This window comes from Glossina fuscipes, unplaced genomic scaffold, assembly GCF_014805625.2.
Source record: "Glossina fuscipes isolate IAEA_lab_2018 unplaced genomic scaffold, Yale_Gfus_2 3, whole genome shotgun sequence".
NCBI classification, from domain to species: domain Eukaryota; kingdom Metazoa; phylum Arthropoda; class Insecta; order Diptera; family Glossinidae; genus Glossina; species Glossina fuscipes.
The window spans coordinates 5,958,526-5,974,155 of NW_023998417.1; the positions used below are offsets into that span (position 1 = coordinate 5,958,526).

The 15,630-nt window shown below is 31.6% G+C and overlaps 2 protein-coding genes across 2 annotated transcripts in view; both read left to right on the top strand.

Annotated features, from left to right (window-relative positions):
* LOC119634352 overlaps positions 1-13,576 on the top strand; it is a 53,561-nt gene extending 39,985 nt beyond the window's left edge. The window contains exon 11 of the mRNA XM_038028440.1: positions 13,508-13,576. The gene's annotated coding sequence lies outside the window, so the exon portion shown is untranslated. The remainder of the gene's footprint in view (positions 1-13,507) is intronic.
* Positions 13,577-13,735: 159 nt separating this feature from the next.
* On the top strand, positions 13,736-15,630 carry LOC119634354. Its single transcript, XM_038028442.1, has 2 exons — positions 13,736-13,875; positions 15,054-15,630. The coding sequence occupies exons 1-2, from the start codon at positions 13,749-13,751 to the stop codon at positions 15,458-15,460; spliced, it is 534 nt and encodes a 177-aa protein (XP_037884370.1). The 5' UTR covers positions 13,736-13,748; the 3' UTR covers positions 15,461-15,630.

Sequence of the window (15,630 nt, forward strand, 5' to 3'; positions counted from 1 at the left end):
AAAAGTTTCTAACAAGTTTTTGCTTTACTTTTCAAAAGTTTGTTTGCAAAACTATTGCATCAAATAAACAAAAACTAAAGACGATGTTATTTGCTACAATTTAGAAAAATCTAGTTCACGCTTAAATTAGTTTTTTAAAACTTAAAAGGTGTTTGCTGCATTTTGATAATGTAATGAGACGAGAATTTTATATAAGATTTTTTAAACTTTAATATTTAACTGTCTATTTGCCTTGTCACGAAAGCGTAAAAGAAAACATTGCATTGCATTGCCGCCAAGTGCGTTAGAAATAAACTTCAAAGATAAACGAATAGAGAATTTTGCTTTGACAATTTTTCTTTACCCACTTCTGTTCACATCTTAGCATCTGATACAATACAGTATATGAAAAAAAAAAAAAATGTGACATTTTTCTTTATGCAATATAATTACAAATGTAATTACAATTATTATTTTTAATTATACATAATAATACCGAGCAGGGAGAGAAGAAGGTGTGTGCAGTTAATGCACATCGCCGAGTTAATGCATTCTTGACTTGAAAGTAACCTTTGTTTAAAGTTGCCCGCTTTTATTTGAGCCACATAAGTTTATAAGGGGGAATGTGAAAACAATTGTCTTTGAAAAATATTAAAAAATTGGCAATATGGCGGCCAGATGCCTTTAGCGGGTCCTGCAGTCCGTAAATTGCTGGTCTAAATTTGAATCTTAAAACAGAAGCCATTTAATCGCCATGTACGTGTAGGTGGGAAATATTGGTTTTTGGTGTGATAGGCGGTGAGTATTCACATCCCACATATTCCATATATTCCTATTGATCTTGAACCAAACATCCAAACATCTGTTGTTAATGAATTTCTTGAAATTATGCTCAACCTCTCCATTTTCATTAAAGATAAACCATACGTATAACCTACGCCAGCCTGGGTATATATACATATATATATGGTATGCGCATTTATCTAAATATATCCACCCTCTCTTTATAACATAAGATCATATTATTGAAAAATGTATATGCCCTTTGAACTTTAAATTAATTAACGATCGGCACTTTTCTCTTTCATTATTGCTTCAAACTCAATGGCCTACATTGTGGTTATCTGTATTGAAAATACGTTGGCAAAATTTTTCATAAATCTTCAAACTGAGATCTCTCAGTTAATTTCCTCTAGCGATAAATTGTCTAAAAAAGAAAGAATTTTTTTCGTACACACACACACACACACACATACATAGCGTCATATGTCAATGAAACATCAAGCAAAGTATCTAAACTCTGTCATAACGTGTTAAGCTAATAACGAGAGTAACACTTGAGCTCCGAGGCCGGCACCTAGCGCAATGAATGAGAACAAAATCTCATTAATATCAAAGACATTTTTGTTTGCAAAGGCAGAAAAATTTTTCATATTGCATTTGCAAAACGTTTTCAATGCTTTTGACATAATTTTAAACGATTCAGGTTTTCTTCCGGATCCTTATAGAGAAAAAAAAAAAAAAACACACACACACACACACACACACACACAATTCATTTTCATTGTAAGCCAACCTTTGAGATTTTTCCTTATGGTTAAAATGCATTGCACAAAACATACACATGTAGATTCTTTAACTTTTTTAAAAATCATGCTTGTACGTCCGCGTATTAAAGTATAAAGTTTCTTTATATGTTAACTATCACACTCCCTTAATGCATTTATGGTTATTTGATATTGTTGATGGTATTGTTTATAAACTGTAACACCTAATAAAATGTTTAAGCCGATTCTTGTTGTTAATAAGACATCAAAAGGTAGAAAATACAATAAACTTCAACAAGGAGATTAAATTTGCAGGAAATATCAAAAGAAAACTACCAATGAGTTTTAAAACCTTAAATAACAATAGTCGTAAATCATGTTGGTTATATATGAAAAAAAAAAAAAAAATTTATACACACATTCATGAAAATGTGTGTATAAATTTTGCTAGTAGCTAAAGTAAATACTATGATTTTTATATACACAAGGAGCATAAGCTCATCCGTGTCTTCTATTCATATAGACAAGTCATTCATTACTCTTTCTCTCTTATATTAAATCTTTATTCACCACACGTACATATAATGAGAGCAGAGATTTTTTATTCACCACTATATGCACGGTTTGCATTTATAATAAAAACTTTAAAGTCTCCCGAAAGTATGCAACAACATTTAGTATTCAATGAGTACCGTAGAACTACAAGACGAAATTAAAACGCATTAACGGGCCAGAAATAGGTTTGCTTTCCATACATAACTAAGTTGTAATCAAATTTTTATATAGATGTGCGTATACGTATTTACATATTTGTTTTTTTTTTTTTTGAATTAAGAGTTAATATTAAAAATTACTTAAATTGCAAAGTTACTTATAGAAAGAGCGAAAACGGATAAATTCAAAAAAGAAGAAAACACATTTTTCTCCAAAAACTTTTATATATATATATATATATATTCGAATAAAACACAAGTGGATAAAACGATTCATATGAGTGTGTGTGTATGTGTATGAATGCGTTTGGAGATGTATGTGAGGCCCGTTTACCCACTAACCCGTGTAAATGAATAGAATTAACGATGAAATAAAAATGACTACTTTGTAAGTGAAAGTATTTCTTTTTTTTTTTTTTGTATATATATATTTACATATATACATATAAATTTTTTTTTTTTTTCATTTTGCTTCGCTTTTCTTCCAATGGCTGCATTTACCTTAACTGCTCTACAAAAGGATAAAACCAAGTTCATTGACTAGTCCCTAAGTGTAAGCAAAAAAAAAAAAAAAATAAAAACAAGAAAAAATGAAAAGAAAAGAAAACTGCAAAAGAAAAAAAGTTTTAAACTGAAACAAAAAAAAAAAATTAATAAAAAAAAAAAGCAGAACAAAAATTTTATTGCAATTTTTCCAAGACAAAAGATCACAAAATGCATGGTTGACATGATTAAAATCCGTATGCTTTGTATGTACGTTACTTATCCTTTTCCCCGTGTAACGAACTATTGTTTGCTATGCTGCTTGTATTATGCGTTATAAAAAATGTCGTTCTTGTTAGTTGTAATGATAAATTCCTTTTCATTCACATCAACTAAATTTCTGGGTGCTGAGTACACAATTTTTTTTTTTTTTTTTTTTTTGTAAAACTACTATATCTCTTTAGGTTCGTTTTCACTGAAGCATGCAAATTCGGTCGTTTGTTATATCAAACAGTTGTACAGTAAGCTAAAAATTGCAATAATTTAATGCTACATTTTCATAATGTTACGTAAGGATATCGCGAATTTTTAATGGATGCCGGTTAATTTTAATAACAATGCGTTCTACTTGGATACAATTAAGTTAAAGAATGGGTTTTTAAGTAAACTGTTTGTGTGAAATTTTTTTATTTTTATTTTTATTTATTTTTTTAAATTGAGAGCTTCGCAAGTGCAGTTAAATAAAAAAAAAATATATATATGTGAAAATGGACAGACAAAACTTTTAAAAAATGCTAAATTAATTAATTTTTGGAAATATATATTTCTCGTTAAATGTGCAAAACAAATGCCCATCATTGGAAATCGAATGAAAGAGAACTTACAGTTGTCAAGTTGTTTCGATCCTTATATGCTCATCTTTTCATTGCAATATAACGATAAAGTAGTAAAGCCCACGTATACGTTGGTCAATCAGCTTTTTAATGTTTATCAAGAGATCCTTTTTTAATGTGTGTATTGTTCTGTTTTTTTTTTCTCTGGTTTACGTGGACATTTTTGAAGATAGATTGATAAGCGCACCAATCGTTTGGCATATGTAGCATATCGTTTCGTAAACTATAAATAAACGCAGACAAGGTTTTACGATGCTTCCGCTTATCCTCGCATATATATCTAATTTTTAAGGTCTTTAAAGGCCATTTCTACATATTTCTTTTATCAATTACTGTCGGAAGAGGGGGGTGAGGAGGATAACATATTCATTTAAGCCAAAACATTTGAAGCAGACGAAACCTTCAGGAATCCTTAATGTACATATATTTTCGGGATTAGAATTAAGCTCCTCAATCGATTAAAGCATGTCGGTCTGTATAATTGCTGAGAAAAAGTCTCTCATTCCAAAGCCTCCACATATATTCTAGGGAGGATCCTACAATTTCTGAACAAAAATGGGCTAAAACACTCACTCAGTATTATGGACTTTAGAAATTAAAAAAAAAAAAAGCTTTTTTTTTTTAACAAAGGACCGAGTGCTATAAAAGTTTCGGTCACAGTCCAATATTATTACTTGTTTTATTTCGCGAAATTTGCGGCCCCGAATATGTATAATAACAATAAAGCAGGTTCTTTGACGCTTACAACTGGCTGGTTGCAAACGAAACGACAAAATGAGTATTATCTGTCGTTTAGTAATTCAAGGAGAAATGGAAAAATCTAAACAAAATCGTGGAGAGTCGTGTGAAACGATTCGAATTTGTATTCGATGAAATCGCATACATAGTCGAAGTTGTAGAAAATTTCAAAAATCATTTAACTACCAATCAAAATAAACTCATCATTTTTGCATTAATACAAATTATGCTTATCCATCAGAATATAAAATTTCTGGTACGCTCATGTATGCTCGCGTTCAGGTTTTTTATATCAATTTTGGCTGCAACAAGGGATAGACAGATGGACTAATGGCATTTTTAGTGTAATACAATCGACCATAGGTTGGGTAGGGTATAGACTGGCCTTAGTTAAATGCACATTTGACCTTTGTCTATCGGTCTTTTCTTGCTGACGATATTGAGGATGTATACATATATATTCATTTAGCAACTGTCAAACTTCATAAGCCTTTTATTTAACTGCTGACTTAGCTAGTTCATCATGGCACGTGTTTGGGGATTTGAAGCGACCTTCATTTTGTCTAAATAAGTCTAAAATAATTTTCTCTTTTCTCGAATTAAAAGTTCTCGCTGATCGAAAACATATATGTATCAAAGGGTCTGTAACACGTATACTATAAATGTAGAATAAGACCAAAATGGAAAAATTCTTAAAATCATTCCTTTTAGCAGTTGTGTAATAACACAATCAAATCATCTACTCTAGCAATTGAACAATTCCAATATCATACAAATAAATATTTAAATGTATAAATAGACAGTGACAAAATTTCTTTCATATTTTCTCATTCCCTTGACAAGTTCGATAACATAACCTCAATAATGATCAATACTCAAGGGACTGTCAACGTATGTCAATAAATTCTAAGATTAGTTGCCAATAACCACAAACCAGTAAAACCAACATAGTATTGTGCTTACAACATTGATTGAATTGGAAATGTAATTATAATTGTACTCACATACACAAGCACATTACATGTGGTAATATTCAATCAATACGATTATAACTTTTCAGAACTTCCGCCCACACATGATATTGATGTGCATATGCATATAATGTTTTAAATGCCAAATAAAATGTTGGTTGAAACATACACTAGTCTACCGTAAGGACATTTGCTATGCTTTTGGCTGCCTATCTATTGTGCTTGCAATAGAATATTTGTGTAGAACGATAACAAGCATGAAAGAACAACTAAGGGCAAAGTTGATCCATACATAAAGATTGTCAAATATTTCTTAATCATCGGCGGGTCAGTTGGTCGATTCGAATTTACTTTATGCTAACTTTTTCAATGGCCTTAAATAATTTTGGCAGTGGATTTTCCTTTATGTTTCATTTTTAAGCAAAAGATTATATTTTGTTGTGACGAAGCTTTCAGGCAAATTTCGTTCTTCAATGCGTTGAATATTTGAATGATTTAGATATATATTTGCCGTGAATGTTCGATTATTGTCTGCTGCGAATAGGAAAAAATGGAATTATAGTTTATTGCATATTCTAAACGAGATTATTGGCGCAAGAATCTCACTGTCACGTCTGATTCGTATGCTCAATTAAAAACGTATGCCTCACATTTTAGCTTTTTATGCCAATTTTTGCGTTTGTTATTCTCCTAAGGGGAAAATACAATAATTGGACGGCGATATGCTTGGATGAACAGAAATGGAGAACTAAGTCCTCGATAAGCATATATATATGGTATCTATAGGACTTTCGTCCGGATGCACATATCAATGGAAACACTTACATAATCGATTCCTCAACCTTGAGCGGTGGCGAATTAATTATATTTGCTTTCTTATAGCCTATTAATTATGTTTGCTTGCCATCTAATCCTGTGTGTATTTATATCTCGTTTTTTTTTTTTGCTTAATTTTATGCCAATAAAATAACGAGAAAAAAATTAGTCTTACGTATGCCATTTATTTGCTGTTGTTATTGTTTTGCTTTTTAATAAGTTGTTGTGCAGTTACTAAAACCCTATGGCATTTTAAGCTTACACTTTAAAATTTATTGCAAAATTTTTCTTGCATACAACAGACAATGGGAGAATAGCTCCCATCATATCTCTTCCATGCTCCGAAAACAATTTATCCGCAATATTTCAACCAACCATTATGGCGAACTGACGTTTGCCTGATAACGCCAATCATGAATTTAAAAGAAATATGATGAGAAAGAGAGATGTTTTTCCTTTAATCAGGCATTTTCTTAGCCAATACATATCGTAAGACCATTATAAAGGATGTTTATATTTAGAAAGTGGACTGGATAAGCTTCACGCATGAGTTATTTCACGTATAAATAAATATATTTTAGGGAAATACTTTTTTATTACGTTACTCTATATGCATAATAAAAATCGAGAGACTGAAACACACACACACACACACACCCATATGCCCCATGATGAAAATATGAACAATCGTATCGGATATTTAGTCAATTTTGTATTCCTGCTAAAATCTCTCATACATGGTTTTTCATTTTTGCCTTTAAACAAGAAATTGTAAAAAAAGTTTCTATAGCAACTTCCACAAGTTTTGTTTCCCTTTTCCAATTTGCATTTTTTTGCTTACTATGCTATATACTGTGTGCAATTTTTCAATAATACTCGAGAAAGGGATGAAAATAATTGAGCAGGTCCAGTGCTATTATTCAAAAGTTTCTCCTCCTTTTTCCCATATGCATAAAATTTTACGTATAATTGTTACTTTTAGGTGAATACGCACATTAATCAAATTGAAAGTATACGAACCTTGTCATTGGGTTTCTAATAGCCATGCATGCATTTCTATTACATTAGTTTCATATAATTCTGACCATCAATGCACTAGCACTAAGGTAATTGTTATTATGAATTGTTATGTAAACTTTGCAAATAAATTGAATTATTTTTAAATTGCTTTCTATGGAAGAACACTCAAACGATACTGTTTTGAATTTTTGTTATTGTCATGGTAAATGATCATTAATTTTACATATGCATTGATATAAATATTTACATGAAACCATGAACAAATCTGTTTAATTTGGGTAAATCAAGGCCACCTATCAACGAAGGTAAATAAATGATAAAATTGTGTGGATAGTGCATCATCATATACCAAAGGTGAAAGTTACATCAAATTTTTAAAGAGCTTGCGACGAATGAAAACATAAATCAATGTATGGATCATCTGTGGCTTACAGCGTGAATAAGAGAAGCAATTTAATAAAGTCTCTCTTCCCACAACTGTCGGTTTCTTTTCTTTTTTTCTTCTTCTTTTCTTCGATATAGGATATGGAAGCGTCTATTTTCAGTTCTTAGACGGGAGTTTTGTATTTCAAGGAGTACAAATTTTTTTTTTTTTTTTTTTTTTGGGTCGCGTATACCTGCAACATGGTATCAGTCGAAAAGAAGTAAGGGAAGGGAAAGAAATAGGCAGTGGACGCAAACTAGTTGATGTGAACCTACATCGATCGGTAAATGATTATGCATGACCCGTTGAGCACGACCAAATATCCTACGGCTACGACCAAATCTGCTCTACCGGGGTGTGGTTTGAACCCATGAACACTGGTTTGGTAGTCGCAATACTTATCTTCTCGTCTATTTATGCGGACAAAATATCAAAGCTGGATGGTCCTATATTTAATATCCAATGCAAATATCAAAGTGTTGCAAATAAACTGGCGAAATTACTAGACTCAGTAATTTATATCAAAGACAGAAAAAAACTCATCGGTATTTCCGGTCTCATCAAGCGTAATGAACAAAAATGAAAAGAGAAAAACATATCGGTTTTTTGCAAATATTCTGTGTACTTAAAGTGTCTGCACATCGCATCGGTATAGATAACTTCCTACAGAGAGCTTCACTGCGAATTATACTATTTTCGACAGCAAGCACATCCGATGAATATAATTGGATCGACTTTAAAAGGAAGATAAGCGTACTATGATCACCAAGTTCGTTATGCTCTTCCATAAGGGGATAATAAAATTACAGCCGTATTCTAGACGTTTTAACCGTTCGCTAGTCATAAGCGGAAACCATGTGTTTTCTTGTCGCAGTGTTTATAACTTTGTAGCAAATATGATATATATCGCACTATGACGATAACACTTTTCGATATCAATTTTTTTTTTTTGTAAAAAAAAAAGTTGTCAAGTTCCCCCCCAAAAAGAAAAACACGATAAATAACAAAATGCTTGTGACTGCCTGAACACTTGCGACCTCTCTGTGATGTTGCTCATAAAAAGATTATTAGTAAGCTTTGCTTTTTATGTTAACGTAGACAAAATTTTTCAAGCTTGAAAAAAGAGTAACATAATTTCCTCCTTTTCAAAGACCAGTTGTGAGAAATAATCGTAAATCTGTGTTTGTATTACATATATATATATATTTAGTATATAGTATACAGTAATAATCTAAGCGTTTTTGACATTGAAAACAATAAACTTTCGTATATTCATTGGTGTTGGGTTGGATTGATGTCATCCCTGTGTATTTTTAACATTCAGGGCAAATTTGTAAAACCCTTTATAAAGTGTAAGGACTTGTATAACGATTTAAATGTATTGATTTTGTCCATCCATCCGTGTTATTGAAATTTGATATTCTTTAACGTATCTCTAGTAACTAAAAAAGAAAAAAAATGCAGAAATTAAATAAAAAAGAAAAATCTCTTCTCTCTATTCACTTATTTTTAGTAAGCGATTATGCTATTTATACTATCAATAGGAAGTCGTGTTTTTATATGTATCCACATTTTTCATTTCAATTAAAAACGTTTCGTAAACTGACAAGAAAACGTTCGTTACGAGAAGCAGCGCAGAAGCAACGTAGTAAGTACGTTGCAAGCGTTTTCGTCTTGTCGTCTAATCTACACACTACAATCCGATATAATCTTCTTGTCCGCTAAGTCCTCCCAAATATTTTGCTTCTGAAATTTACTCGCACTTTGCACTTTGCATGCAATCACCATAGCGTAGCCACCTGCATGCATTTTCATCCCTTTCTTCTTTCAAACATACGACCTTATAATTAAACTAATATAATATATTAGTTTGTTACACAAACGTGTGTGACTTTGACTAATTGGTTAAATGTATTTATTTTCTGTTACACACATATTTTTCCGAGTCACTTTTACAGTCTCCGCAGGTGATCTTGCGTTTGCCCATCATCAGCATCCAATCACGCTAGCAGACGGTCAATTGTTTTTGGTCTTTCGTAGCTTTCCTTATTCTCAGCATCGGACGGACAGTTATCGATCGACAGCCTCGCTGTCGTAGATTTGGTGAGGAAACCGGCAAGTTTTCGCTGCACTTTCTTTCAGGCTACAATAGAAAATCAAAGTTTCGCCCAAAAGCGTAACAAAACGCAATATCTTTGCTGCATTTGCATTGCGATATTATTGGTCCTGTCAGGACTGATTATTTCTTGACAGATATTCCTCCAATAAGGAACACAACTTCAGACTTGTCTGAGGATTACACATACTGTTAGCTAGGAACTTAGTTGCACATGCACATCCAGAAAAGCCTTGCTCGATGAATAAATTTCATCCATCTTTAGTCGCTGTTACAACTTCGTGATTGAAAATATCGAGAAAATTGAGACTTGACTCCTATAATCTTAGTTTATACCAAAAAATTAAATGTGCGGAAGAGATACCCTGAACGTATAAAAAAGCTTAAACAAATTCAAAACTTGAAAAATGTAAATATCAAAGCAATTATGTAGTAGTCACTACAAAAAATATTTACCTAACATTTCGCATAAAAGCTTAATAATATAGTTATACTAAACCTAATAGAGATGAATAGTATTAGTAGAAACTTTTCGAAAATGTTTGAGGCTGCGGATGTACAACACTCTTGCTAGAATAACATAGCTGTGCATTCTCTATCCAATTTGTACTTATACTTCTACTTGATAGGTTAGGTATTTCATTGCGAACAAGGCGAAGGTTTTTTACTTACTTTATTGCAATTTAAAGAAATGTTTAAATATTTTGCAATTTTACTTATATTGATTTTTAAACCAATATGTCATAAAATAACTTGATATTGATGTTTATTTTTAGAAATGGCTCTTTTAGATTTTTTTCTCAGGTTTTCCGTTGTATCAATATGTATTAGTATATATATATACATATTTACGCTTGCTGATACACTATGAAGAGGTTTTTTTATATTATTTCATTCATGCTATTTATAGAAATGTGACGATATAGTTTCTATTAGAGTTTCTTCTTCTATTTTATTACTTTTATAAATGCAAGTGATGATTTTATGTATAAAAGGATGCGTGTGCGTTAAAGTATAGCTATTGTAAAATTAATGCAACCACTATTATATGAGGCAGCAATATATATTGATCCACTTATGTATTCATTTCATTCCATCTACCTATTTCCATACATAGTAACGTTTAGTTTTAATTAAAGCTATAGCTTTTATTAGAAGTGTATAACACTTTTTAGATTATCTGGATAATCATGTGATAGTGCTCCACATACTCACAATAAACAATGTATTTACAATGCGTTCAAGTATAGAACTATAAATTATTTTATCCTTTATCAGTTAAATGTACACTTTGTTGACCTTAAGTAAATCATGTCTACGACAAAAAAATTGCATGTTTTAACCAACAACATGGACAATATACATACAAAAAATTAATAAAAAAAAAGTGTAGATACGCGTAATGTGTGGTATAAGCAAAGGCGGTTTTAATGTTAAAACTCAGAGAACCCAGAAAGGCTAATATACATTATCATATATATAAGTATCTTCTCTTTGGCGCTATTGTGTATATTTATTGTATATATTAAAAAAAAATTATAGTAATTATTTTGTATACTTCTGTATGCAAATAAAATAAGACAATGAAATTGAAGAGCAAGTCGTTACATTTTTAACGCAGCTTTCGCAATGGTTACCCATACATAAAGTTCCAAAATTTTCGGCCCATAATCAACCCTTCTCTAACTAATTTAGAGAAGTGTTAGTATCACTCTGTGTTGTACCAAACGGGATCGATTTTATCCATGATTCACGATGAGAATTAGTAAAGAAATCAACCTAATCGATTTTAGCTTATTTTTGAACATCACTGCATATAAGGATTCTCAGGAAGTGCTATAGTTCTTAGGTGTTTTTTCAGTCAATTTTCATGCATTCAAAAATCACCTGAATGAATAGTAGTTTTAATTATCATTGAACTCGTACGTTCTCGTTTTGAAAATTAAGTTTTGTCCTGTTTTAGGTCTCACGTAGAAGTGATAGAACATTAAATGGCTTTAATTCACTTTAAAAGCTTCACTTAGCTAAAAGTAATTTTGGATTTAGTTGAGTCTCTCTATCAGTTGTGATATCCTCTTTATATGCATTTATATTATAATTATGGTTTACACGTACGTGCTTCTATGTCAACAAGGTACTATAATAATCGCTTCTTAGCGCAGTTATATGCTGGTTGATAATGCGACCACAATATGGATTTAAATTTAAATGCATATAAATTAACAATTTATAACGAAAATGTTGCACCTCCTGCTGTCTGTTTGTGAATACTGAGATACAGATATGTTTACGTGTCCGTTTAGTGGTTTTTAAGTGTGAAAAAATATATGAAACCGTGATTCGTTATTTAACTTGGCGAAAACTAGCATTTAATAACATGCATATAATTTATTTACTATGTATTATTCCGCGATATATATATGTGATGTTAGAATAGTAATTATTCATATACACAGTGAATCAAATTTAAATTTCGTCACTAAACTTATTTTCATGGAAAATAACGTAAACAACTTTAAAACAAAAACAAATAAAATTTGAATTTGATATGGCAACTAAAAGTATTTAGAAACACAAAATACTGATTTTATCACTCGGGGAACTTGATATACATAATTGTACGAAACTAAAAGGGAATAGCTACGCACGATGTAGTTGATGTGACCAATTAAAAATGATTACATATGGTAGAAACAATCATCGGTCCGCTAATTCAAGCCTTTGCCTTTGCAACACAGATGCTTTCAATTTGTAGCAAGCTGGCTTAAACCTAAATAGTATGTATATGTAATTACTTAACGCAGACTTATCCTTACTGTTGTTATGCTAAATTCTATCTTAAGTTAACTTCAGTATACTTAGAATGTAACAAACTGTCTGCCCATTCGTTTGCATTGGAATGTTCTGGCGCTACCAATTCTTACCTTTTTACTCTGTCAGATCTCAGGTCATTAAGCATCATATTGCATATTAGGTACGTCGCGAATACGATGCGTTATACATGAATAAATATTTCGATTATATAACCGAAAAATGTAACAAACATGAATGTGAAAAAAGTAAATAAATAAATAAATAAATAAACAAAGACAAACTAATCAGAATCAAACATACAGATGAAAATTATATGTACACTGCTGGAAAAAGTAAAAGCAAAGGAAAGTTTTTAAGAAAGTTCATTTTCTACATCTACACTTGTGTAAGAACATGAGAAAAATAGATAGACTAGCCTAAAGGCTGGATAGGAATACCAATCAGCAAAGAAAACGAAGACCGTAAAGTGTCATCGTCAACATATTCGACAGATTCGTTTTAAAAATAACGAGACTCTTCTGAATTGGATGCATGAACGATAGGTTGAGATAAGATAAAGTGCGAAGCACTCAGTCTTGCCTAAGAAATAAAGTTGAATTCCACTTTTTTACTTATTTAAAGAAATTTTGAGGTTAGTAAACTTTCGCAGTCTTCAAAAGCTTAAGCTAGTCATAGGTCGCGCATCAATATACTTTAGAAATACTCAGAGCTATCCATAGTAAGCAGATCTAGTCGCGTCGCTTATTGATGGCTGCTCAGTTTGGAAGTAAATTTTTGCAGCTAAACAAGATTTCATTTAGTTTTAATTTTAATTACATCAAAACTATCAAAAAATATGTGATATAACATACGACGTAAGAATTATTAATTTTTCCATCACATAATATATATATATATAACGTTTTCTCTCTCTCTCTCTCATCTCATTTATTTGTATACATTTTGATTCTATTAACTAAATTAGATTTGCTTTTTCATTCGCTTCGATTACAGTTCCATTCTAGTAAAACTTCCTATAAAGACTTCATACCTGATCTTAATGATGTGCAATAACTGAATTTACCCGAACAGCATATGACTTAAAGGATGCATAGATCAAATATGTATATGTGCATATATTTAAACGCATTCCATACCATAGCTATGTATAAATGAAACAAGAACTGAATACCGATAGACATAAACACACTAATAATTTTATGTAAATGAATTAAATGAGCAAACTGCACGAATCATGCATCAAGTACTGAGTTATGAGACAGCAGTGCGAGCCAATAATTCCACAGAATATCGGGAATATGTAACGAAGCGAACTTGTGTCACTTTAATATTGACAATAGCCTTTTTTACATTGATTTCAGGTGAGTATGTGAAATGTTTTTATATACGCATATTAAAGTTTTTCATTTAAGGGCGAACCTCGTTGAGTTTTTTTGCTAATAACTAGATACTTCAATGTCGTATTTTATTTATTATTAATATCAATATTTTATACATTTCCCCTATTCGCGCACAGATTCAAACTTACAGTAAAATTCTCGTGATTTCATGAAAGGATAACGAGAAAGTGTCCACCTTTCCCGCTAAATAGTCACATCTGAACCGCAATGAATCATCTGTTGTTGATTTGCTGAATTGTAAAAAAAGCCCAAAAGGAAGAAGAAATATACGCATGAAAAACTTTGCCGGCGGATTGTTGTGCTTTGTATAGCATTTAGCAATTGCTTTTCACCCAGCCGGCTGTAGCCGGTGAACCCGTAAGCTATTATTACTTGCCATAGTTAAAGAGCAGTTTTTTTTTCAATCATAGTTAAATGCGATATACATGTGGAACACAAGTTTCTTTGCATTTTCATGCAAAATTGCAAGTCCACTTCTCTTTGATATCTGTAGGAGGTTAGCTTTTCTACAACTTCGTTTTTCAATTATCGAATATTTAATATTTAATCTTTTGATATTTTATGGTGGTTTACGAACCTTTACTGCTTATTAGCGGTGTTCCTATACAAATTATTACTTTCGACGGAGTAGAGTGGCCAACAAACAGATATATAAGTTATCATCTCCAATTAGTCTTTGGGAAGTTATTCGTGTGCCGTATGCGCCCTTCTACGTATTCGATAAATTTTGAAATAGTATAAGGTAAAATAGTGGTTCTTCCTGGTATTTGCCGGATATCCTAACCAATAGACCATATGGCAATGTTTGATCAACTCACGAATTTCGACTTTTTTCATTGTTTTCAAAATAATAATACTAGCGTTAATAGAACCGCTCGTAGCCGAATGATTGAAATGGCATGAAATTTCAACAAACATCGTTTAACGGTTTAACGGGTGGCACTTTCTGAAAATAGTAAGGATTTTTTTGTGAGAAATGATTTCTCTCTGTCAGCAATTAAGTTAAAGCAAATGTTATCAAATAACCTCAAAAAAAAAGAAAGCAAACCCAAAGATGGCGCCCAAATGAAGACAGCTTATATGTGTATTTAAGTTAGACATAATAATGATTAACAACATTATTGCCTTGCGGTTTTTAGGTTACTTATTAGGCAACTTTGTGTCGGAACGTAAAAATCATATAGCACTTTCAAAGAAGGCCATTAAGCCACCTGAACAGAAAAACGGACCAAACACCATTGATTTGTCCAGTGAGGATTATGCCAGCTTGCAAGAACTGCACGCCTATCAAAAGACTAAAGGGAAACTTTTATCATCGGCCCAAACACTTAATAAAATGCTGCAACAGGACGAAAGCTATCGTTCAACTTCCCTTAACACGGAAATATTTAACAAGTACATATCGTGTACGCAAGATGTACCGCCCAATACGACCATCGATTCTAGCCAATTTATAGAACAGTTGGTTGATAATACCGCAGCTCGACAAAGAGAATGCTTACGCATCATACAAGTGATCATCGACAATAATTTGGCGAATGACTAAAGAATATAACAATTATAAATATACTCGTGTGTGCTCAGCTAATGTTTATGATTAAGAAGATTTTACCGTTACATACCGCAATCTTTAAAACGGGCCAAATTATGAAAAACTTATATCGCCATAAAAGAGAAAAAGTCAAAAGTTGCTGAAAAAACGAAAAAAGGAAAATG